Source organism: Mauremys reevesii, linkage group 18 (genome assembly GCF_016161935.1).
Source record: "Mauremys reevesii isolate NIE-2019 linkage group 18, ASM1616193v1, whole genome shotgun sequence".
Lineage (NCBI taxonomy): Eukaryota > Metazoa > Chordata > Testudines > Geoemydidae > Mauremys > Mauremys reevesii.
The window spans coordinates 21,280,878-21,306,245 of NC_052640.1; the positions used below are offsets into that span (position 1 = coordinate 21,280,878).

General features: G+C 45.2%; 1 protein-coding gene across 5 annotated transcripts in view; it reads right to left on the bottom strand.

The window, feature by feature from the left end:
* Nucleotides 1-25,368, bottom strand: part of SFI1 (SFI1 centrin binding protein) — a 53,998-nt gene that overhangs the window by 9,961 nt on the left and 18,669 nt on the right. For all 5 annotated transcript variants that reach the window (XM_039505661.1, XM_039505662.1, XM_039505660.1 and 2 more), the window contains 17 exons: nucleotides 24,436-24,528; nucleotides 23,757-23,854; nucleotides 22,949-23,015; nucleotides 22,215-22,345; nucleotides 17,460-17,541; nucleotides 17,045-17,223; nucleotides 16,717-16,792; nucleotides 14,187-14,282; nucleotides 13,660-13,736; nucleotides 11,761-11,863; nucleotides 11,128-11,224; nucleotides 8,419-8,579; nucleotides 7,869-7,943; nucleotides 7,142-7,216; nucleotides 6,564-6,740; nucleotides 1,534-1,796; nucleotides 776-871 (listed from right to left, as the gene is read on the bottom strand). In XM_039505661.1, coding sequence (XP_039361595.1) covers nucleotides 776-871; nucleotides 1,534-1,796; nucleotides 6,564-6,740; nucleotides 7,142-7,216; nucleotides 7,869-7,943; nucleotides 8,419-8,579; nucleotides 11,128-11,224; nucleotides 11,761-11,863; nucleotides 13,660-13,736; nucleotides 14,187-14,282; nucleotides 16,717-16,792; nucleotides 17,045-17,223; nucleotides 17,460-17,541; nucleotides 22,215-22,345; nucleotides 22,949-23,015; nucleotides 23,757-23,854; nucleotides 24,436-24,528 — 1,946 coding nt within the window. The remainder of the gene's footprint in view (nucleotides 1-775; nucleotides 872-1,533; nucleotides 1,797-6,563; nucleotides 6,741-7,141; nucleotides 7,217-7,868; nucleotides 7,944-8,418; nucleotides 8,580-11,127; nucleotides 11,225-11,760; nucleotides 11,864-13,659; nucleotides 13,737-14,186; nucleotides 14,283-16,716; nucleotides 16,793-17,044; nucleotides 17,224-17,459; nucleotides 17,542-22,214; nucleotides 22,346-22,948; nucleotides 23,016-23,756; nucleotides 23,855-24,435; nucleotides 24,529-25,368) is intronic.

Genomic DNA, 25,368 nt, shown 5'->3' on the forward strand with positions numbered 1-25,368 from the left:
ACTCCTTGCTCAGCAGCTCTGCACCCTGCGGGGCCTCAGGGTCAGCTCTGGTTTGTTTATTGACTAGGAAATAATTCTTACTCCTCTTAGCCCTGCAGAGCAAATTCAGCCAAGACAGGGGGGAGCAGGGGTCTATTCTAGCTCACACCTCATTAACAAAATTGTTGATGAGGTTCCAACGGCAAGGCCAAAATTCAGTTCCATTCGGATTGTCTGGTGTCTCGGGGCAAATGAGGGCAGGGTTTAGGATCCATTAGCCAGAAAGTAGCCAGTGTGACACTCAGATTCCATGTTAAGCTGCAGGGCAGGCAGTTAGGAAAAACACCTTTTGCTTGTAAATTGAGCCCACAAATTCTGGAACTCATTGAGGCTCCGAACACAGACAGCTCCAAAGCCTTTCTGTGCAGACTCTTTGCAGAGTAGAACTTGCGCCTCTTTGGGGGACACACTGTGTTTTAGATGAATTCAGTCTTTCCCTCAAATTTATGTACTGGTGAAACTAAGCTCTTAGCACATGGTAGGTTAACCCCTCTGACTGCTCCATTATTCTGTTCCCTTGTGTAAGCAATCTGAAGCTTTTCGTGTCACTGTGCTGCCCTTCATATTGCACAGAAGAGACGTCTATGTAAAGTAAGATCTCAACACAACTTAATACATTTCACAGCTCACAAGGTGGTAATTCAGTTAGCATGGCAGGAGCACAGAAAGAGGGTCATTGCAATCACCACTCCAATTAGATTCTCCTCCCCTACTTTTAAAGGGCGAGTGTTCTTACTCATCGAAAGGTATCCCCAACAAGCCCTCTCTCTCCAGAGGCTGCAGCAGGAAGTCAGGTCTACGGGGCTGTAGTCTTGCCTGGCGGACTGCGTTTCTGGGAAAACAAGAAAAAATTAGGCAATGGCTAAGATCCCAGGGACTCCTGTCCTTGACTGAGGCAGCTTTACAAAATCCCCCCTCCCCAGTCATTCCCCTGCCCACACAAAATGCACTCTCAGCATGAGATCACCAGCAAGCTTGGCAAGAGATTTTTAGGGAACAGCTTTCAAAAAGCACATAGTTCCCCTTTCCCATAAAGCCGGGGAGAGGACTGACTGATTTCAGCACAGCTAACACCAAGCACTGTGTGGCTTAGTGGCAACTCTGGGACCTCACTGTGGTCAGATGAGTTTCATGGTGGTAATATTTCTATCCCTGCACCACTTTGCAGGCATTCCTGTGAGAGCTCCCACTTAGAGATCACCAGGACCCCAGTAATCCATTGCCATACAGTGAGGAAGTTCCATTGGGAAGTCATTAAGCTGGGCTAGTAATGGGCTGACAAAGAAGAGTCATGAGTCCTTCCATTATTCATGGGCAGCTGTATACATTATGCAGCAGTTCTATTATAACTCAGCATTAACGGACATACCGTGCAGCATCAGGAGGGAAGGGGAAGTTGTGTGGAAATTCACAGCAGCCACTGTGGGATTTAAGAAATGAACTCAGAAATGCAATGCGAGCGTAATGCAGGATGTGCTGAAACTTGACACTCACAGCTCACTAAGAACTGAATCCCCAGCAGCAAGGAGGAACGGCAAATCGTCGCTCTTCATGGGCTGCGGCACAGGGCACAGAGTCACTGCCTTTGCTGCGTCTCCTCCTGCCCCAGGGTGGGCATCAGGCATGGGCATCTTAAATGTCACCCTCTTCTTCAGAGAAGGCAGAGAGGAGTGAGGCTTGTCCAGGTTCCTGCAGAGAGCCTTTCGTTTCCACAGCATGGCACAACGATACACTGTCTGGTGAAGGCTGTAGGCTGCCTGCCAAGCAGAAAGAGAATCAGGTCATTTGACGGATTAGAGTAGGGGGGAAGCAGCAGCATGCCACCCAGGAAGGAGGCTTCTCCAAGGAAGGGATGTCCTTGGGAAGTAGCAATGGATAACAGGATGGTGTTTGGCTGCTGGGTTTGCCCATAAGCTCTGGGTCTAACTGACTGCCATATTTAGGGTCAGGAAGGAATTTTCCCCCAGGTCAGATTGGCAGAGACTCTGCAGCATGGGACACGGGTCACTTGCAGGTTTAAACTAGTGCCCATGGTGGATTCTCTGTAACTTGAAGTCTTTAAATCATGATTTGAGGACTTGCATAACACAGCCAGAAGTTATGGCTCTAATACCAGAGTGGGCGGGTGAGGGTCTGTGGCCTGCAATGTGCAAGAGGACAGACTAGATAAGGGATGGCCAAGCTTACTGACCCTCCGTGCCACATACGACAATCTTCAGAAGTTCGGGAGCTGACGCGCATCTGCTGGGGCTCAGAGCTTCTGCCCCACAGGAAGCACCTGCCAGGGTTCGGGGCTTCTGCCCCACTCCTGCTGAAGCCCCAAGCCCAGGCAGGTGTGCCCTGCAGGGCTGAAGCCCCTAAACCCCCCTTCCCACTGGGCAGAAGCCCCTGCCCCACCACCCTGCTGCAAGGCAGAGATCCTGAGCTTCCTCCAAAGTCTGATAGGTGGAGAATGGTGGGGGCCTCCACGAGCCACACTTTAACTGTAAAAGAGCCGCATGCGGCTCGCGAGCCAAGGTTTGGCCACCCCTGGACTAGATGATCATGAGGAGACCGTCTGGCCATACTGGGTGAGACCAAACGTTCATCTAGCCTAGTATCCTGTCTTCTGACAGTGGCTAATGCCAGGTGTCCCAGAGGGAATGAACAGAACAGATAATCATCAAATGATCCATTCCGTCGCCCAGTCCCAGCTTCTGGCAAACAGAGGCTAAGGACACCATCCCTACCCATCCTGACTAATAGCCATTGATGGACCTATCCTCCATGAACTTATCTAGTTCTTTTTTGAACCCTGTTATAGTCCTGGCCTTCACATCCTCTGGCAAGGAGTTCCACAGGTTGACTGCGTATTGTGTGAAAAAATACAACCTTTTGTTTGTTTTAAACCTGCTGCCTGTTAATTTCATTTGGTGACCCTTAGTTCTTGTGTTATGAGAAGGAGTAAATAGATTCATAGATTCCAAGGTCAGAAGGGACCACTGTGATCATCTAGTCTGACCTACTGTATAACACAGGCCATAGAACTTCCTCAAGATAATTCCTAGAGTGGTGGTTCCCCCCCACAGGAAAAACAAAAACAAAACAAAAAAACCACACCACCACCTAATTTTGATTTCAAAATCGTCAGTGATGGAGAATTCATCATCACCCTTGGTAAATTATTCTAAAGGTTGATTATCCTCACTGTCAAAAATTTACCTTATTTCCAGTCTGAATTTGTCTAGGTCGTACTTCCAGCCTTGGATCATGTTATATCTGTCTTTGCTACACTGAAGAGCTCATTATTAAATATTTGTTCCCTATGTAGCTAGCACTTCCTTATTTACTTTCTCCACACCAGTTATGATTTTATCTATCATATCCCTCCTTAGTCATCTCTTTTCCAAGCTGAAAAGTCCCAGTCTTATTAATCTCTCCTCATACGGAAGCCGTTCCATACCCCTAATAATTTTTGTTGCCCTTTTCTGAATCTTTTGCAATTCCAATATCTCTTTTTTGAGATGGCGCAACCACCTCTGCACGCAGTATTCAAGATGTGGGCGTACCATGGATTTATATAGAAGCAATATGATATTTTCTGTCTTATTATCTATCCCTTTCTTAATGATGCCCAACATTCTGTTCGCTTTTTTGACTTCTGCTGCACACAGAGTGGATGTTTTCAGAGAACTATCCACAATGACTCCAAGATCTTTTTCTTGAGTGGTAACAGCTAATTTAGACCCCATCATTTTATATGTATAGTTGGGATTACGTTATCCAGTGTGTACTACTTTGCATTTATCAGCATTGACTTTCATCTGCCATTTTGTTGCCCAGTCACCCAGTTTTGTGAGATCCTTTTGTAGCTCTTCACACTCTGCCTGGGACTTAACTATCTCGAGTAGTTTTGTATCATCTGCAAATTTTGCCACCTCATTGTTTATCCCTTTTTCCAGATCATTTATGAATATGTTGAATAGAACTGGTCCCAGTACAGACCCCTGGGGGACACCACTATTTACCCCTCTCCATTCTGAAAACTGACCATTTATTCCTACCCTTTGTTTCCTATCTTGTAACTAGTTCCCAATCCATGAGAGGCCTTTCCCTCTTATCCCATGACAGCTTACCTTAAGAGCCTTTGCTGAGGGACCTTGTCAAAGGCTTTCTGGAAATTTAAGTACACTGGATCTCCTTTGTCCACATGCTTGTTGAGCCCCTCAAAGAATTGTAGTAGATTGGTGAGGCATGACTTCCCTTTACAAAAACCATGTTGACTATTTCCCAACAAATTATGTTCATCTGTGTGTCTGACAATTTTGTTGTTTACTGTAGTTTCAACCAATTTGCCCAGTATTGAAATCAGGCTTACCGTCCTGTAATTGCTGGGATCACCTCTGGAGCCCTTTTTAAAAATAGGCATCACATTAGCTATCCTCCAGTCATTTGGTACAGAAGCTGATGTAAATGATAGGTTACAAGCTACAGTTAGTAGTTCTGCAATTTCACATTTGAGTTCCTTCAGAACTCTTGGGTGAATACCATCTGGTCCCGGTGACTTATTACTGTTTAGTTTATCAATATGTTCCAACACTTTCTCTAATGATACCTCAATCTGGGACAGTTCCTCAGATTTGTCACCTAAAAAGAATGGCTCAGGTCTGGGAATCTCCCTCACATCCTCAGCCATGAAGACGGATGCAAATAATTCATTTAGTTTCTCTGCAATGGCCTTTTCATCTTTGAGTGCTCCTTTAGCATCTCCATCGTTCAGTAGCCCCGCCGGTTGTTTAGCAGCTTCCTGCTTCTGAAGTACTTAAAAAAAATTGCTATTACTTTTTGAGTCTTTGGCTAGCTGGTCTTCAAATTCTTTTTTGACCTTCCTAATTATATTTTTACACTTCGTTTGCCAGAGTTTATGCTCCTTCCTATTTTCCTCAATAGGATTTAACTTCCACTTTTTAAAAGATGCCTTTTTGTCTCTCACTGCTTCTTTTACTTTGTTGGTTAGCCAAAGTGGCACTTTTTTGGTTCTCTTATGTTTTTTAATTTGGGGTGTGCATTTAAGTTGAGCCTCTATTATGGTATCTTTAAAAAGTTTCCATGCAACTTGCAGGGATTTCACTTTTGGCGTTGTATCTTTTAATTTCTGCTTAACTAATTTCTCATTTTTGTATAGTCCCCCTTTCTGAAATTAAATGCTACAGTGCTGGGCTGCTGTGGTGTTTTCCCCAACACAGGGATGATAAATATAATTATGTTATAGTTGCTATTACCAAGTGGTCCAGCTATATTCACATCTTGGACCAGTTCCTGTGCTCCACTTAGGACTACATTAAGAATTGCCTCTCCCTTTGTGGGTTCCCAGACTAGCTGCTCCACAAAGTAGTAATTTAAGGTGTCAAGAAACTTTATCTCTGCATCCCGTCCTGAGGTGACATTTACCCAATCAATATGGGGATAGTTGAAATCCTCCATTATTACTGATTTTTTTTTTTAATAGCCTCTCTAATCTCCCTGAGCATTTCACAGTCACTATCACCATCCTGGTCGGGTGGTCGGTAATATAGCCCTACTGCTATATTCTTATTAGAGCATGGAATTACTACCCATAGAGATTCTATGGTACAGTTTGGTTCATTTAAGATTTTTACTTCATTTGATTCTACGCTTTCTTTCACATATAGTGCCACTCCCCTACCAACACGACCTGTTCTGTCCTTCCAATATATTTTGTAACCTGGTATTACTGTGTCTCATTGATTATCCTCATTCCACCAAGTTTCTGTGATGCCTATTATATCAATATCCTCATTCAATATGAGGCACTCTAGTTCACCCATCTTATTATTTAGACTTCTAGCATTTGTGTATAAGCACTTTAATAACTAGTCACTTTTTAGCTGTAATTGAATGGAACTCTTTTTCATTTGACTGTTTCTCATCAGATCCTACCCGTATTTTATCATCTTCAATCCTCTCTTCCTTATAGGACATAGAGAATCTCCATTAATAGATCCTCCCCCAAGAAATGTCTCTGCCCAAACCACATGCTCCTACGCACCTGCCAGCTTTCCCCCAACCCTTAGTTTAAAAACTGCTCTACGACCTTTTTAATTTTAAGGGCCAGTAATCTGTTTCCATTTTGGTGTAGGTGGAGCCCATCCTTTCTGTATATGCCCCCCTTTCCCAAAAATTTCCCCAGTTCCTAATACATCTAAATCCCTCCTCTCTACACCATTGTCTCATCCAGACACTGAGACCCAGCAGTTCTGCCTGTCTAAGGGACCCTGCGTGTGGAACTGGAAGCATTTCAGAAAATGCTACCATGGAGGTCCTGGACTTCAATCTCCTACCTAGCAGCACCTGTCTGAAGTGTTACAGACCCCGCTGAGCAAAGGGACAATGAGGCTGCTGGGAGATGAGGACAGAGTGGTATCTCTATATCAGAGAAGCAATGAACATAAAACCTGAAATCCCACTTCGCTTCAGGGCAGGTGTAGTGCCCAGGACAGAGCAATGATGTGAGTCTTGTTTACCTTCAGCTGGTACTGGGCTTGAAGCTGTCCCCGTAACTGTTTCATGCCAGCCATATACGTCAGGATCTGGGTCACACCCTCCTTCAACAGGGCAGCACGGTAAACCGCTACAGCTTTTTCAATGCGGCCTTTCTTCCGCTGCCGCTCCAGGGCAAACCCCAGCCAGGCATCAAACACCTGCAGCAAAAAAGAAGAAGGAGCAGCAAGCTGCAAGAGCATTGCTACAAGAGTTACTGCCTCTCAGAGGAGAGAGACCTAGGCACCAAAAACTCCCCCTGCAGACCATAAGTCCCTCCACAGGACAGTAACATCCAGAGGTGTATCATGGCTAGTTTCTGTACTAAAGGGGTGGGGGACAGGGTGAGGAAATCAGCTGGAGTTAGACAGAGGAGTCCCAGGCCAATGGTTTTTATCAGAGGAGCATCAGGGACCAAAGATACCCAGCACCTCAGAGCAGCACAGGGAGCTCTGAAGATGAAACAAAGAGGAGAAGGTGCTCCCTGGCCCATCTGCCAGGGGAGCTGACCATACATGCATACACAGTGCAGACTCCAAAGTGCACCATATGCACACCTTACCTTCCCCTGCAGCGAGAGTGACCAATGCCACAGTGCCCGCACTGTCTCCTGCCGTTCCCATTGCTTCTGTGCCAGCTGTTAACAAAACAAATCACACAGCACCTGGTTCAGCGGTTAGGCATGTATGTGCTATACCCCAGAGATCCCAGCAGAAGATGAAGTGATGTGATTTACAGAGGCGATGGAGATTGCAGTGGGAGAATGCATCAGCTCCCTGTGCCTTCAACTCCTTCGTAAGGGTCACACACACTGCATGTAAGCTCAGAGAAAGGCCCCACCTATGGAGCGGCTGAAAGGCATTAACCTTTCAGTTTTGAAAGCAAAAGGATTAACTCTTTAGCCTGCAGGGCTGCCTCCCATCACCCATGGGACATTTCCACTGGCCACAAGAAAGAGCTGCTGAATATCATTCATTGGAGGTGGCTTTTTCTTTAAACATTGCCAACCCTTGCACACTGCAGCCGACACCGACACCCAGTGCAAGTGGGTGATGGGAATTTGAGTGAACTCCATCCCTTGTCTTTAGGCTGAGAGGGTTACCCTAAGGCCACAGGGATGGGTGTACCTCATGCTAACGGAGCCACCAGCCCAGAGGATATTTGGACACAAGCTTCCTTACACTCCCCCCATATCGCTGTATTTCAGTGCCGCAGATGGAGTCTGAAGGAGAAAGTTGGACAGGACCAGCAGGAGGCTCAGTGCCTGTCTCTGTGGGATAGTGACTCACCTGTCTCTTCCAGCAGGAAAAGCAGGTAGAGCAGAGTCTCTGAGCCATCAGCTGGTCTCCCCGTCTCTGCAGGAGCTGTCATGGAATCAGCACAATAAGTCATACTGACAGACACACACCACTTATCTGGGCCAGCTGGCAGAAAAGCAGAACAGGGACCCACCCATAGTAACCTTTCATTAGCATTAATGACAGCCAGAGAACATCAGTATGACACCGCTCGACAGTCCAGCCTTTGGCAAATATGCCTGAGCCCAGCATGGATTTCCCTCACCAACAGCCCACACAGGGCAATCCCAGCCCTTCCCAATCTCCCCTCCCAAATGAGAATGCTCTCCACTCCCTTCTCCCGAGGGCTTTATGCTGTGACAGGTGATGCACAGAGATGCCAACTCCTCCATGTTGCACAAGGCTCCCACTGCTCTCCAGCTTAGACTGTGGAAATGAAATCTGTCTGTAAAAGTGCCCCTCTAAAGGGGCATCTGCTGCGGAGAGGGCTTTCTCCCTCAGACTAGAGCTTTCACCTCTCACTATCCCTGCTCCTTCTCACCATCTTTCCTATGCACTGCAGATGATACTGCTTCCACTTTGCCAGGCACTCTCGCAGCAGTTGCCTCTGGTGGTGCTGAGCTGCAGTGTCTAGCTGGACTCTCAGCACCAAGGACCTCATGGTGAATTCCTTCCAGTGAAGAAACGTGGCCCTTAAATGCACTGTTACAAGAAGAAACCATGAATCAAGGAACCAGCAGGATGCCCATTTCTATCTCAGTCAGGAGCACCCAAGAAACCAGCTTTTTAATCTCCAGGTTTGTTTGACAATATTTCTCAGTGCCTACGATAGTATTTCACCCAGAAGGAAGAATGGTCTTGTTGTTAAGGCATAGGATAGGGAGTCAGGAGACCTGCAATGTCTTTCCAGCTCTGCCAATAACTTTAGTTATGACCTCAGACAAGTAACTTGACTTCTGTGCCTCAGTTTCCTCATCTGGAAAATGGGGATAATACCACCTCCTACCTGTAAGTGGCGGGGCTGTAACATTAAGTCAAAAATGTATAAAGTATTTTGTGAGTCTTGGACGGAAAGCATTATTAATCCTAGTTACTTTTAATTAGGGCTGTCGCGCGCTTAATCACACTGTTAAACAATAATAGAATACCATTTATTTACATATTTTTGGATGTTTTCTTCATTTTCAAATATATTGATTTCAATTACAGCACAGAATATAAAGTATACAGTGCTCACTATATATTATTATTTTTTATTACAAATATTTGTGCTATAAAAAACAAAAGAAACTGTTTTTCAATTCACCTCAGACAAGTACTGTAATGCAATCTCTTTATCATGGAAGTTGAACTTACAAATGTAGAATTATGTACAAAAGAAAAACTGCATTCAAAAATAAAACTATGTAAAAGGTTAGAGCCGAGAAGTCCACTCAATCCTGCTTTTTGTTCAGCCAGTCACTCAGACAAACAAGTTTGTTTACATTTGCAGGAGATAATGCTGCCCTTGCTTCTTATTTACAATGTCACCTGAAAGTGAGAACAGGCGTTCTCATGGCACTGTTGTAGCCGGCATTGCAAAATATTTATGTGCCAGATGCGCTAAAGATTCATATGCCCCTTCATCTTCAATCACCATTCCAGAGGACATGCGTCCATGCTGATGATGGGTTCCGCTCGATAACAATTCAAACCAGTGCAGACTGACGCATGTTCACTTTCATCATCATGAGTCAGATGCTACCAGAAGAAGGCTGATTTTCTTTTTTGGTGGTTCGGGTTCTGTAGTTTCCGCATCGGAGTGTTGCTCTTTTAAGATTTCTGAAAGCATGCTCCACACCTCACCCCTCTCAGATTTTGGACAGCACTTCAGATTCTTAAACCTTGGGTCCAGTGCTGTAGCTATCTTCAGAAATCTCCCATTGGTACCTTCTTTTGCTTTGTCAAATCTGCAGTGAAAGTGTTCTTAAAACGAACAACATGTGCTGGGTTATCATCTAAGATTGCTATAATATGAAATACATGGCAGAATGTAGGTAAAACAGACCAGGAGACATAATATTCTCCCCCAAGGAGTTCAGTCAAAATTTAATTAACATTTTTTTTAATGAGCCTCATCAGCATGGAAGTATGTCCTCTGGAATGGTAGCAAAACCACGAAGGAGCATATGAATATTTCGCATATCAGGCACGTAAATACCTTGCAATGCCAGCTACAAAAGTTGTCACTTTCAAGTGACATTGTAAATAAGAAGTGGGCAGCACTATCTCCTGAAAAGGTAAACAAACTTATTTGTCTTAGTGATTGGCTGAATAAGAAGTAGGACTGAGTGGACTTGTAGGCTCTAAAGTTCTACATTGTTTTGTTTTTGAGTGCAGATATGTAAAAAAAATCTACATTTGTAAGTTGCACTTTCACGATAAAGAGATTGCATTATGGTACTTGTATGAGGTGAATTGAAAAATATTAATTTTATCATTTTTACAGTGAAAATATTCGTAATAAAATATAAAGTGAACACTGTACACTTTGTATTCTGTGTTGTAATATAAATCAATATATTTGAAAATGTAGAAAAACATCCAAAAATAGTTAATAAATGTCAATTGGTATTCTATTGTTTAACAGTGCAATTAATCACAATTTTTTTTAATCGTGATTCATGTTTTTGAATCGCGGGAGTTAATTGCAATTAATCAACAGCCCTACTTTTAATCAAGATTTGCCTGAACCTCTTGGTATTTGTTTGGCCCTCATCACTGTACTGTTTGAGCTTCTCACAACCATTAATTAATTTTATCTTGACAACACCCCTGCGAGGAGGAAGTGTTATCCCTATTTTAGAGATGAGGAACTGAGGCTCAGGGTAGATTTAGTGACTGGTCCAAGGTCACACAAGAAGCCTGTGGCAAATTGCTTGAATCCTGGGCCACTCTCCTATCCAGTAGACCATCTCTTCTAGCCTAGGAACAATCTCTTAATTTGTACACAGCTAGTCAACCCATGAACACCCATTACATTGCAGAAAACCCTGTAGAACAATGTCACTACCACACAGTCTTCATGACAGAGCCAGTTCATCTCATCTATGCAGAGCAAATACATGGTTGCCTTACAGAGATGTGTGCTTCTCGGTTCCACACACGAAAAAATGAGTGTCAGAAGTCATGCAACAAAGCCACACCCTGCTCTAACACAGTGACCAGGTCCTTTGGAGAGTGCTTTACATTCCTCGTCCCCGAGGCTCACCCATATCCAAACACCTTCTGGCCTGCCTCAGAGCTTCTGCCTCCTGCTGACGGCAGTACACCCGCAGACAGGTAGCGTCCCTCCACTGGAGTAGCACCTAGGGAGTCAGAGCAGAGGGACAGGATACAAACTAATACTGCAGGACTCTTTGGAGGTTAGAATTGAAGTCAAGTGCCTCCCATCACCAGTACCACAAGTGCCGCCCATCACCCCATCACACAAGTGAACTGAAGCAGGTGTGGGAAAACCCTCTATTAAATTCTGGGGGAAAATTCTATGCCCCCCGAGCAGGGTTCCTAAGAGCAGCCGTTCAGCCCGTATCCCCTTTGAATTTCTTGAAGGGGTTTTCCTCCACACAGCCAAAGCTGCAATGCTATTCCCTTCCAGGAAATGGAATAGCGAAAAGCTGTGGACTCCCTCACAGCCAGTGCCGGCAGAGACTCCTGCTGAGATAGGCTGGGACTCAGAGCAGCAAGTTCCCCAGCTTCTGCATCCTTCTTTGTAGTGGCTCCTATGTGAAGCTGTAAGCTTCCCCCGACTAAGTACTACTGTACTATTCCCTGAAGTGACTCCTGTTGGACTAGTTCTACTTCTTGGCTAAAATGGCCTCCAAGTCCCCTACACAGATCCCACCTTTGAGAGAGTTGATCTCCTGTAGTGCAGTTCTGCCTGTACAGCTTTCTTAGCTTCACCCACAAGGGCAACAGTATTTTCTCTCCAGATACTCAGCACTTGTCTAAGGACAAAGTGGGAAACAGAAACCTAAAGATCAACAGTGATTTTCACCACATACTTTTCCCCTCCTCTTGGAAGCTGGCTCGACCTTTGGCACCTTTCCATTCATGAAGAGGAACCCTAAAAATTGCTGTATCCACAAACCCACCTTTGTTTCTAGTGTCTTAAACATAGCCAAGCACCTGACATCATGCCTGAAAGTGCAGCCAGGCACTGGAAAAAAAAAAACCAGCAGCAAAATACAGTTCCCAGTTGATACAAAAAACTAAAGTGACTGCAGATAATGCAGGGTGACCAAGGCCCTTCCTGGGCCTGCCACCTGTAAGAAACAAGACAAACTATATCTGCTCCAAGAGCACCATCACTTTAAGATCATAGCAGAGTCCATCCACTACAAGGACAGGATGTAGTTTAGTAGCCAATATGTTTATTGGGGTCTGATCCTACGTTTGTTCTGAGTTGTGGCTCCAGCAGGCACCACAAGAACAGTTCTGCCACAAGGAGAAGGCTTTGAAACTGAACAACAGATGCTTTAAGAGACTTGTGCATAACGGGCAAAGTCACCCAGGGATTTCTTGATGCCAACTGGCACAAAGAGGGATCTGCTGGGATATATGCACAATAGCTCACCAAATGGTGGCATGTGAAGTCTCTCCTGAGAGACAATAGCGCTCTGGTCATCATTATTGCAAAATGCATGTAAGGATAGTAGTTAAGGAGTTATGTATCTCTATGGAAAATTATGTTCTTAAGGTCTTGGAGTTAAGGCAGGTCACCAGGATGTGACCTACGTCGGAGATGTTCCTTTCAGGCAGGAGGCAGCAGACACTTCTCTCTCTGTATGGTCATTTGTATACTGTACGCCTCACACTCTATGCCTACTTGCATACTGAACCACAGGCAAAAGAAGAGATTGTGAAATCTACAAGATGAAAAACTGTGGGGGGGAGGGAGATAGGGAGCCCTGTTTATGAATAAAGACAAAGGATGGGACTGGTATGTGTTTGGGGGTTGGGGAAATATACGGGGGTCTTCCCTAGGAGGCAAGTTGACACTGTGTGTCATGAAAGGAGGGTCACTGCCAACCTGGCTGTGAAGCACTGCAAGGATGAGCGTTACTCTACGAGACTTGAGAGCATCTAGTTAATTAACTCTAAGATCTAGAATATGTTATGATTTTATTTCATACATAACCAAATGTTTTCAATACTTCTATTATTTCAATCTCTATGCTTTGTTAAATAAACATATACTGGATTTTACTATAAACATATCTAAATGCTAGTGTGTTCGGAGGGGCGGTGATCTGAGGTGGAACTAATAAACTGAGGTTTACTGTTTTGTTGGAAGCAGCAAATCTGTGAATACTGTGAGTGTGCAGTGCACCCAGGGCTGGACACACCAGGGAGACACTGGGAGGGCTCGAGGGTTGGAGTGTGCCCATTGCTAGCCTGTAGAGAGACAGAGGGGCTGGTGGGGCCTAGAAGGGAATGCTCATGTTGCCCGTGGAGCTGGGGAGCGGACCCTTGAGAGGCACAGGCAAGGCTTACGCATGCTAAACGCAGGTGGTAGCGAGGTGCCTCACAACCCTACGTATCCACAAGAAGGTCACAGCCAGCATCGAGTCCCATGAGAATGTTACCATTCCTTTTAGGTCAGCTGAGATGCAGAAAAATGATGACGCAGGGGAGAGTTAGTTCTCAGTGTCAAAAGTTCAGGGATTACTGAATGTGCCAGTCAAGGAGGTCCAGGGCAAGCTGCTTCTTTCTAGAGTTGCATGGGGAGGGGCAGGCTTACCGCAACAGCGCCCTATTACGCTCCTCATCCTTTTCATCGACTTGGCGTAGAATGCACTGTATGTTTTGCTGGTAACTCTGCAAGGAAAGCAGGGTTGAAGTGAGACTTCCCCTAGCTGTTAGGAACACTATGGTGAGGAGTTCTCTGGGGAACTCTCAGCAGCAGCTGTCCAGGAGCAGATGCAGAAGCTGCACCCACCACAGTTTAGCACTCCTCTTGTTACTGTCAATAGGAATTATACATTAGCAACATACGGTTTGCCATCCTGAGTGACTGGCAGCTATCTACATCTCACATATATACAGCCACACAAGCCAGGAGAGACCTCAGATCTCTGTACTCCAAAAACACAGGGCTCCACCAATGGAGCTCAAGGGAGACTCTCCAGTAGCGGTAGCAGCATTAGGCATCATACTCTTTGTGTGGACCCTAAAGTCAAACACATACACAGATCTGGCATTCCCTCCTCAGAGTGGTGGGTGCAGACACAGCAAGCTTCAGCAATGAAGCGAACATAATCCTCCTACCTTCCAGGCAGCCAAAACCCTGGCCAGCAGTGAATGCTGATAATACATGTCTGCTCGCACCAATGTCTTCCACTTCTTAGACCGATGTCCCACATACTACAAGCAAAAAAGAAAATCAGACTGTGTGGGAAGAGAAAGAGAAGTTACCCGCCTATGATCCCCAACCTCCAAGGAAGCATCACTCCCATAGAGCAGCGTAACAGGGTCTTACCTGAACTGGCACCAGACCTTGCTGCTGCCTCAGTTTCCCCCTTCAGGTACTCTAACTTGCACAAGAGCCTAGGGGGCAGTTTAACACTCCCCCCCCCCCTTCTTGGGGGTTCATCTATTAAAACAGTTCCAATGTCACCTTAAACCAGAACCACTCTGTCCCGCACTCCACAGTTTCTTCATCCCTTTGCTGGGCTCAGCTGCTCATTCCAAAACCCAGGTTCTGCTGCATGGTATAGCCTCAAGTGTCTTCTTCTCGAGGCTGTTGTTCCCCTTACAGCTTCTGCTCCCACCTGTCACTGCAGGTCACTTCAGTCAGGCCTTTCCCTATGACTGGTATGGAAAGTCCTTCCCCTTCTCCTCTTTGACCCTGGTCCCCTCTAGATCCGCTAAGAGCACTTCCCTGATGGGCTGTCTCCCAGGTACCCTTGTATTGTGGCTTCAGGCCCCAGTTAACTGTCAGATCTCTCTAAGCAGGAGAGCTCTTCCAGGCCTACTCCAGACTCTGCTCATCTCTGGAGAAACTTCCCCATGGCCTTTCCTAGCCCCGACCTTCCTCCCTCTGACAGACAAGGCTCTCTCTCATAGGAAGCCACAGGCTACTGTCACATGATTCCTGGTCTCATCACCCAACCACCAAACCAAGCCTAAATCTAATACCTGGGATCTGATGACAAGTCATACGTAGGGCAGAGCCCAAATAAATTAAAGGTCCAGGCCTCCCCCCATGGCTCATGAGATACACCTCACTAGCAGTAACAATGGAGCTGGCGAATACTCAGACGCCAGGATTTATTTAATAATATAAGGGTAATTTAGGGAAAAGGGACCCTGCAATCAGATTGTTCAAAAGAAGGGAAGTGCAGTGCTGACTTTGTTCCCCTCACATGAAGAGGACACAAATCTCTGATTTCCTTATGGCTTACTTTGGTGCCAGTTAACAAGACAACAGAAACCCCACTCCCACCTATGACCCCCCCAGCAACACAGGTCTGATAGCCCTGCTTCTCCAACCACCAGATCAGCAAACCTTTATATTCTGGGAAAAAGCTATCATCCCTGAGGCTGATATGCCAAACAGCATATGACCCTCCTCGTGAAACGTGGGCCCCAAGGAAGGCTGAACACAAGAGACTGAAATTTTCAATTTTTGCTGTCTGTCAGCTGCTCCATATCAAGTGGCAGGACAAGATCAGAAACTAGGATATTCAGTGCCAAACCCAGCAACCACCTTCATCAGCACTGGTTTGGTTTTGGTGGCTTTCTTGCTTTGCACATATTATAGGAATGAAAAGGCAACAAATTTTGTAGTGCATGTACCAAGGAATGCCGCTACAAGGCTGGCATTCATGTGGCACCAAAAGCTTTGGTGGCACTACATGATTGCTAGTGATGGACATAAACTGAGTACGCAATCAGACCACCTTAAGAACCTTATCAGAAATTGATCCAGGTGGCACTCAATTTGCAAGGAGGCCATGAGCCTTTGGGATTTGCAATGGGGATGATGATATGACCCTTCTCCCACTCAATGTATCTGGAGCATGCTAGCTGGGCTGCTACTTCCAGCCAGCAGCGTGTATTGTCCTAGAATCATTGCAGCAGTGAGAGAGCACTAGGCTCCCGTAAAGGGTGCACCAGGGTGCCCTTGGAGTAACAGTCTTTATTGAAGTCAGGCTGGTTGAAACAGCAGTGGACATGCTTTTTGCTAATATCCCATTCACAAGAGACGGGAAGAACGGTTACAATCAGAAGGTTGCCACAAGGTTCTGTGAACTGGGGATAATGTTTAATGCAGGTACCAATCATCACAGAGCTAGAGATTGGTGTAATATTTAACTATCGTCTTTCTAAAAAGGGTTATTTAATAAAAACCTTCCTGAGAACAGAAAGCACTGTGTGGTATTTCCCAGGAGTTCCCCTCAGGGACTGGAGCACTTAAGTGATGATCTGGGAAGCACAGAGAGTGTACTGGTCGGGGAAGTCTTCACACACACATTCATGTAATAGTCCCAAAACCACAGTCTGGGTAACACCACTGAGCCACAGGCCTGCCCTCCCCGCCTCTGTGAGCAGGGGAGCAATGCAGGACAAACAAAGAACTTCCTCTCATCCTCCCACACTATTCCTACTCCTCCCTTATTGCAGTGTTTTACCTCTCCTTGGAGAGAGCAGCCTTTGGTTAGGGTAGCCCACGACTAACTAGTATTACGACCATACAACGCCTTTGATATGGTGTCTGCTAAGCAGCTAAATGATGAGCACAGGTGATCTATAAATAGAGGAGGATTCAGAACTCTCTACCTGCTCCAATTCTCACCTTTCTCCACTTGCCCCAAGACCACTTCAGGCACTTTGAATAGTGAAACCTAATAGCTTTCACCTCCTTGATCCTCCTAAAGGAAAAACAGACCAGACAGTTCTCTTACTGACCCAGACCTGTTGTGCTTTTCTAGCACCAAGCCTGAGTCCACATTTGCTATTGTGCTGGGAAAGTACATGTATTAAATATGTAAACATTTAGGATGTGCTAACAGCTTCTAAAACATGTTAAGGGACAGTGTTGGTGTGAATCAGAAACTCCTTTGTGAAAGGGGCCAATTTTGAGACTGAATCAGGATCAGTCTCCCTTTCAAGCTGCCTCTTACTCTGATCTAATCTCCTGAATGTTCTTCTTCCAAAAATGGAAAGTTTTCCGCAGCAGTAGGTGGCAGTAATGATCATGGGCAAGAGCCGTGCTCTCTCGCTCCTCCAAACACACCACTGTTCTCCTGCGCCAGGAGCACCAGAAACGAACCAACACCTGCTGCTTAGAGTGAAGAATGGCCTGCAACAGACAGGAGAAAATTGGTGAACTCATGATATGGGCTGTAATGAGCAGCAGGGCAAGCTTCCTCAGAGGTGGTGATGGACCCAGGGAATCGTCTCATGTGGTCTCCAGCCACTCAAGTGGAATAGCAATGGGTGGAAACCCATCTCGTGCTGCTCATGTTCATAGGAGGTGATCAGGAAACTGTTCCATCTATCCCCTTGGTGAAGTCCAAGGGAAAGTGCTGCATTTACCATTCTCTCTCTCGTACGGTTCTCTCGATGCTGACATGCACTCAGCCACCACGTGTCAAATACCTGTCTCATCAACAATTCCCTGCAAGCAAGAATGAAGAATGTCAGTGGAACCAATGAATCCTGTCTAACATCTAAGGGACTGGCCTTATGGGCTCTGATGACAATGCCAGTCTGTCCAAATTTAAACCATTTGTTAAGCAGTTGCTTAGATTTTATAGCATCAGGCAAGACTGTTTTAGAAGTCAATTACACCTCTTTATTCCATGGATTTTTAAAAAATAATTAATTACACACACAAGTATACAGTCCATTCCACTGCTCCTTGAAATCCCACTTAGACTACTGAATGGTAAGAAAACATTTATTGTTCTGCTGAATTTGCTAGAATTCCCTATTTCCACACAGATTATTCTAATTTCCAGTTCCCTCATTGACAATATATCTGAAAGAAAATGATATAATATAACCTTGTGCTTCTTCTTCAAAAGCTATAAACACAGCCCTGCTACCTCCACACACTGACAGACCTTAATCTATGATTTGTCATATTTAAAGACAGACACAACTTCTTTTCTTTTTCTAAAACATGTCAGTGGTTTGAGTTACAAATTTAGCAAATGTTGTAAAATGGACTTGCAGAAAAATATCAAGACAAAAACGTATAGGAGGCAGAATGGTCTAAGCACTGGACCAAATGGCCTCCTGTGATCTATTCACTCCTCTGCCAATGCCTCAATGTGTAACCTTGGGCAAATCATTTAATCTTGTTGCCTCAGTTTCCTCCTCTATAAAATGGGCTAATAGATTTGCCTGCCTGCCTTCCTTGCAAGGGTATATGGGGATATGTTTGTAAAGTATTTCAAAACGTAAAGCAGTGATTTCCAAATAGTGGGTCCTAACCCACTAAGGGATTGGGTTATCTGTGCCCCACAGATGTGCCCCCACCCCAGCACTCTCACTTCCTCTGGGCAGCAGGCAGCAGTGTGGGGAGCAGGATCCGGACAGCAGCAGCAATGCAGATAAAGTCAACAGAGCCAGCAAGCGGACAGTCAGCAGCCTGTCCCAGCCCTGTGCGTGCCCTGGAAGTGCTTCCACCTGACCCTCACTCTCACTTAACATAGGCAGCAGCCTTGAGAACAGGGTGCAGACAGCAGCACAGAGAAAGCACCCCAGGGCACACACGGGTTGAAGACTGGCTGAGGACTGTCCACTTGTTGGCTCCAGTCTCTTCCTCTGCTCTGCTACTGCCACCCAGACCCTGCTCTCACTTCCCCTGGACAGCAGGCAGCAATGTGGAGAGCGGGATATGGGCAGTGGCAGCAGTGTAGAGGAAGTGGCTGGACCAAGCAAGCAGAAAGTCATCAGCATGGTAGCAATTGTGGCCTGGCTGCAGGGAGAGAGGGGCCAGCTGGGGTTGCAGGAGCAGGATGAGCTGAGCAGGGGACTTGGGGGCAGGATGGGACAGGGCCAGGCCAGGCCAGGGATGGGGGAGCAGGGATGTTCCCCTCACCTTGATACAAGAGAAGACTGGGATTGTGTGGCCCCCTTGCTGGGAGAGGAATCTGTTTTTTTGGAGTCTGTTTCAGTAAAGTCCCCAGATATGAGAGGATCTTGGAGATGCTAATTCCTTCCCAGCACAGAGACAGCCTGGAAGGCTCTTTTGTGTTTTCTGTGGTAGCCTGTCTTCCACTCTTACTTGAGGGAGTAATGGGGTGTAGCAGGAGCCCTATTAGAGTTCTCTAGCCACAAGAGAGGACAGGGCTGGGAAAGTAAGTGCAAGGGGCTGGGGAGGGGGTTTTTCTTTTGTGTTTCAATTAATAAAAGATTAAAAAATAGTAAACAGTAACACACAGACACACACACCCACACACACACCATTCGTAATGGTGGGTACCCAGAAACGACAAAATGCAGTTGGTGGATCCCCTTACTAAAAAGTTTGGGAACCACTGCCGTAAAGCACTATATATATCTATATCTATGGAGGAGAGATCTAGGGGAGGAGTAATAACACTATACATGACACACACACATTGCCCAACTGATGTGAACATTTACCAGCCCAGAAGCTTAGGCAGCAGCCCAACTGGAACGGCACCAATCTCAGACTGAAACAGCAGTTCCAAGGAGGAGCTGTTTCCAAAACTCTTTAACCTGGATAGACTTCAGAACCTGCCAACAGGTCCCAGCCCTTCCCTAACCTCAACACAACTGGAAGATGACTCAGGGCTGACCAGGTAACTTCTGAACAGGAGGCTACTGCAGTTTATTAGATGTTTTCAAAGGTACAAACAGCAATTTAATAGGTTGAAAATCAATAGGGTTTAGGCGTGTTGTGATGGAGGGTGTTGGTGGCTGCCAGCAAGCGTGTTTAATTTAGGGGCAATCGCAGACCTTGTTGAAGCTGATGGTCACGCTACCCATCTTTCATTCAGACTAAATGAAAGTAGTAATTAAGATCTTTAAGGAGTAAACAACAGAAGGTGCCACCCATGGCCCTGGATAGCATGGGAACGCCACAGCAATAACTAACTCAGGGAGAATAAGATGGTATCCATAGACTGATTGCAAATGCAGGGGCTGGGACACTGAGTGGTGGAGCTGTGTGTGTCAGAAGGAGACAAGATCAGAAAGCGAGATAAGCATTGGTGAGTGTGGCCCTAGGAGGAAGCCAAGAGAACTTCTTCTGCACACAGAACTGTTTGGAAAGCAGGCTTGGATTTTTGGACAAGGACACTGCCTCTTGTTTGTTCCTTGTTCCCTGCGTTCAGGGCAATGAGACTGCGTGTACTTTTTTTGTAAATAAACATAATTGCATCAAACAAATACCTGACTCAATAATTTTCTCCTCCTAACTGACACAAATCAGGCCAGGCCCCAAATATTGGCTAACCATTCAGGTCAAGGGGCAACATTCACTTAACAGTCATTTGTGCCTTTAAAAATCTTTCCCCATATGTTCAACCCCTTTTCTGGCTGAGGAGGCACAAGCTACGTATCAGCAAACAATTTTCCTTTAATCACCTCATTCAGACTCCTGAGCTAGAAAAATACAGGCTTAGGGCCTGCTCTTTATTCTGATCTCCAGTGTGCCACAGCTGCACTCCGATTTAGCCAAAACAAACTCCTCTAATTGCTTTCAGAAGAGTAGCTGCCCTCATTACTCAAGCCACCCTCCAAACCTACATGTGTGTCTCCTAGAAAGCAAGGTATCTTCTAAAACAGTACCAAGGCGCTTTGTGGCTTGTTTTTAAGCTGTGCAGCCTGGCTTTTGATGGCAGAAATTCATCAACCTAAGACGTAATCATTTCTAGACCATAAAAATAATTTAAAAGCCATCTGGGTTCAGGGCCCAGGCATGCTGGGAAGGAGGAGTCAGTGTTAAAAAAGATGTTTTTCTTCTGACTTAAAAGGAAAAATGCTTCCCAGGAGGGAGTCCATTGTAGGAATCTAGGTCTGGACACAGCCCCCCTTTAGAGAAGCTGTGCTGCGTCATGTGCTTTCTAATCAGAAAATTGAAGCGATGCTTAAGTTTAGTTGCATCACACTCCTGCCAGCTCAGAGTCAGGACTGAATTCATGCAAACAATAAGAGCCCACAAAAGTTATTTTAAAATCTCTAAAGAGTAATATTTTTCTCAGTTTTTCCCCCTATCATTACAGAAGTGAAAAGATGATAACAATGTACCAAATAAATATAGCATTGTATATCCTCAACCCACTGTACAAATCATTAACCAACCACCACAACACCCCAGTGAAGTAGGCTAGTAATTTCATTATCCCTACTTTACAGGTGGGAAAACTGAGGGACAAGTAAGTGGCCTTTCAGAGGTGATGAGCACCCACTGCTTCTGTTTATTTCATTGGGGAGGGGGGTGCTGAGCTCCTCTGGAGAAGGAAAGCCATTAGTGACATGCCAAGGCAACAGTGCAAGGACTTATCTATACGGAAACTAGAAGCAGAATAACTACATTGGTTGGAGGTTAGTTATTTTAGTGCAAGTCTGCAGCTGGATACTTATTTCACTGTGACCAACATTGATTTTTACTCACTTCAGTTATACATTTGGGGCTTGTCTATACACAGAAGTTGCTCCGGTTTAACTAAAGCTGTGATGTTGTGATTTAGTTAAAATGAGTACAAATTTGCATGAACACTGCACTAGTTTAAACTTGGCTTATAGCAGTTTAGCTTGCTCATGGTAAATATTGTCCCTGGTAAATAACAGGAGCCAACTGAAATGATGTAAACTAGCTTTAAACCAATGCAGAGTGCCCATGCAGAAAGTTGCATCAAAGTAAACAAAGGTGTGAATTGCAAACAATGTGATTACAGTTGCAGTGGTTCCAGTTTATGTGCAGACAAGCTCCAAGTCAGTGTCAGAGCCAAAATGAGACATCACGGGTTCCTGCCTCTGTCTCATCTCAATTCACTAGACCACACTGCCTCTCAACAGCCAGATTCTTTCTGTTATCCAAAATAACATTACTATTTATTCAACAGCCTCTGAGCATTCCCACCTGTGAGATTCTGTAACCCTTAGTGTCAAGATGCAAGGGAACAACATGTAGGAAGGCGCAGAGGCAACTATTGAAGAACGACAGGTTCCAGTAAGTCACCTTTTCTTTTCATGGGGTGACCTAAGTGGATTGTACAACACATTTTAGTCTTAGTTACACATGGCACTGGTTGCTGCAGCCCAAAGCACATACTCTTTTTAAAGTCAGTCCGTAAGAACAATCCACTGTACCTATGAAAGCATGATGCCGTTTCCTTCATCTCTCTCCACCAGTGTTGATCGTTCTTAAACCTCTTCCAGGCCTGGAAGGTGACAGGCAAGATCACTCTTCCATAGTGACTGTCAGCTTTGGCATATTGCATCTAAAAAGCAAATGACAGGCTTGGTTTCATTTCAGAACAGTGCTCCCTACCCAAGGGACTACCACAACAAGGCCATCTGAACTAAACTCTCCTACTTCAGGGTATAACAGTGTTATGTGTACCTAGCTTTTGGGGTTTGTTTCTAGTCTTTATAAAACTCTGCTCCACACTTCTCACAGGGAAGGTGGTGGAAAAGCAATCCCACCCAACTAGCTCAACAGTTCCAGCTCATTCTGGAGGCTGCACTCAGAACAAATTAATATTTCAGAACAAGGCTTACAGTGTAGGCGCTACTGGAAACTAAACAATAATAGTAATAATGATCATAAATCAACTTCCTGTCATAAATCAAGGCTTCCTGTCCTTCCTAGAAACTCCAGCAGCCAACATTAGCATGCTTTGGTTCCCAGAGAAGTGCCCTGACTGGCTCATGTACAATTCTTTCAACAAGCTATTGATCAGATAGGACATCATTTTATCCTATGAACCTGCTGCACCACAGAAATGACTGGCACACTCACCCATCCTTCATCCTCCAGCTTTTAGAATCATTTGGGTTGAATCTCGTGTAAGAGCTACTTAAACATGACAAATACTCCATACCTGCCTGTGTCTTCTCCACTTGGCATTCCTTAACCACAACCTGACAGACTTGTGCAGAAGCGTTACCCTGAAATAAAACCCAACTATTCAGCAAACAGCCTCCCTCTAGTTGAAAGTACAGCTCTGGACCTGGACAGCTCCATATAACTTAGTTTCCTGAAGAAGTCAGTCTCAATCAGGAAATAATTGTGTTACCTTAAAGTGCTTTAAGTATGCCATACAGATTCATCCCACCCACCAAAAGAAAGGCAACAAAAGCAGAAGTTACATATTTATTTAAAAACACAATCTAGTCAGGTACAATTTCAAAAAAGTTTCTACTGCTTCATAATTATGCACTCAACCCTGGAATAAGTATCTTCACTGGGATGAAAGAGGAATTTAGCCTCTATGGTAGTCAACAACATCTACCCAAAAATGATCTCTCCCACTCTAGGCTCCTATGGTGATAGCACTCATGTAGACAGGGACCATGTTTTACCACCCTATTTTCTAACCCTGCTCAGTGCAGGTCTATATAACCTGGTGGCAAAACTGCCTATGCCGTGTCTACATTAGTGCTCCCATCACTGGTGGGAGATTTTTTTTTTTTTTTTAAAATAAGTGAACCTAGACAAGGCTTATGGCTTACCAACGTCAATTTCCCTCCCATGTTTCTTAAATGAGGTATGGTTCAGAACTAGACCACTCTTTATAATGTGCCAGGACGATCTCACGCATCAAAGTATTACCAGATTTAAAATCAGAACCAAGAGCTGGTGAGTTCCAGCTCCTTAGTTGCATCTGAAAATATATTTCCCTGAAGTACCTGTAGTGGTTGCGAGCTGCTAGTGTCAGGGACCGCTGATGCTCTTCCTCCTCCTGTTCTAACCGACACTTCCAGCGATTCCAGAAGCTCTGCAGCAGCTGGAGCAAAACAGAAGAGATGGAAAAACTCAGGTAGCAAGAGCGGGAGAATCCAAAAGAATGACGATGCAGATGTTCTGTTAATACATTCTGGAGGGAGAGTTCCTTAAAGAACACTGTGCTGCTATACAAAACAAAGCAGTCTAAAAAGCCTGATGCAATTCTGTTTTCTTCCAGCTGCTCTGAATGTCTTTAATGCAGACCTGGAGTCCTCAAACAATTGAAAATAGAAATGTTGCTACATCCAGGCGCTGCTATAATGGGAACTCTGCTGAGCTTATTTGAACCACTTCACTCTCCTTGTCACAGGGTTACAGCCAATTGTTCCCTGCATACAGAGAAAAGCTATAAATCTTCTTGGCTACAAAGGGGTTCATAATGGGGCTGTATGACAACACATAACTAGGCCAATATGTCTGTGACTGACCCTAGACTTACACAGGAGATATTTTCTGAAATTGCTGGTAGCAAGGGAACAATGCAACTGACTAGAGAACACTTTGTGGGAACAGGTGAGAGAAGGTGGGAAGGTTCAAGGAAAGGTCTCATATAAAACACAGCATAACACAAATTAAACCCACCATTACTTGATACTGCCGATGAGCCAAATTTCTTCTCATTTGCTGGAGACGAGCATTTATAATGTTCTTCCGCAAGGCATTAAACCCAAAGTGCTGAGAAAACAATCAGCAGAATTTTACTTACCATTCACTGTGTAGCCTGAATAACCAAGCAGCCAAGAGCTAATTTCCCTTGGGACATCTGCTCCTTACAGATAGCCAAAGCTGGGCACGCAGAACCCAGCTTTGTTGCTACTTGTAATGGTCAGTCTTACTGCCGTGTCATGGATACATAGCCGAGCCTCAGGCTCCCTCCCCCTGGTTGGAGAGTTTAGCTCTCCAGCTAAATTAAAAACCTCTCCCTTCCTCGGGTTTCTTCTTGAGTCATCCAGCTCTCTCCCTTGCTCTGTCAGCAATCACTGCCCAGGCCCCTTCCCACACCCTCTCTCAATGGAGAGATCAACAGGTCCTGCCCTTTCCCTGTCTGACTGGAGACCCACAACTTGCTCCTACCCTGAAGCAAGGGAGACTCACAACCTATCCCTTCCCAAGATCTCTCTGTACTGGGAAAGGGGATCTTAAATACTGCTCTCCCCTCTCCCAGCTCTTTACTGACCTCTAACTCTTATGGTCTCTCTGAACTACAAATCCCAGAATGCCTCAATTCTGGGCTGAACTGGGAAGAATTATGTGCTGAGAATGTACCCTGCCTTAAAAGGCCAGCACTTCCTGTTACACTACCTACTACCTATTTCCAAAATATAATCTCACTGCCTTTAGGGTCATTTTTTTGATGATCAAAACTGCCTCACACTACAGAATAATATCTTCTCCAACAAGCCAGAGGCCCTGTGAATGCCAGAGAAGGAATTTATTTATGTTGGGACATGCGAGTGCTTTCACAGTGAAGGGGCCAGGGAGCGCATGAGGGACCAATTGGTCTGAGTCAATTTG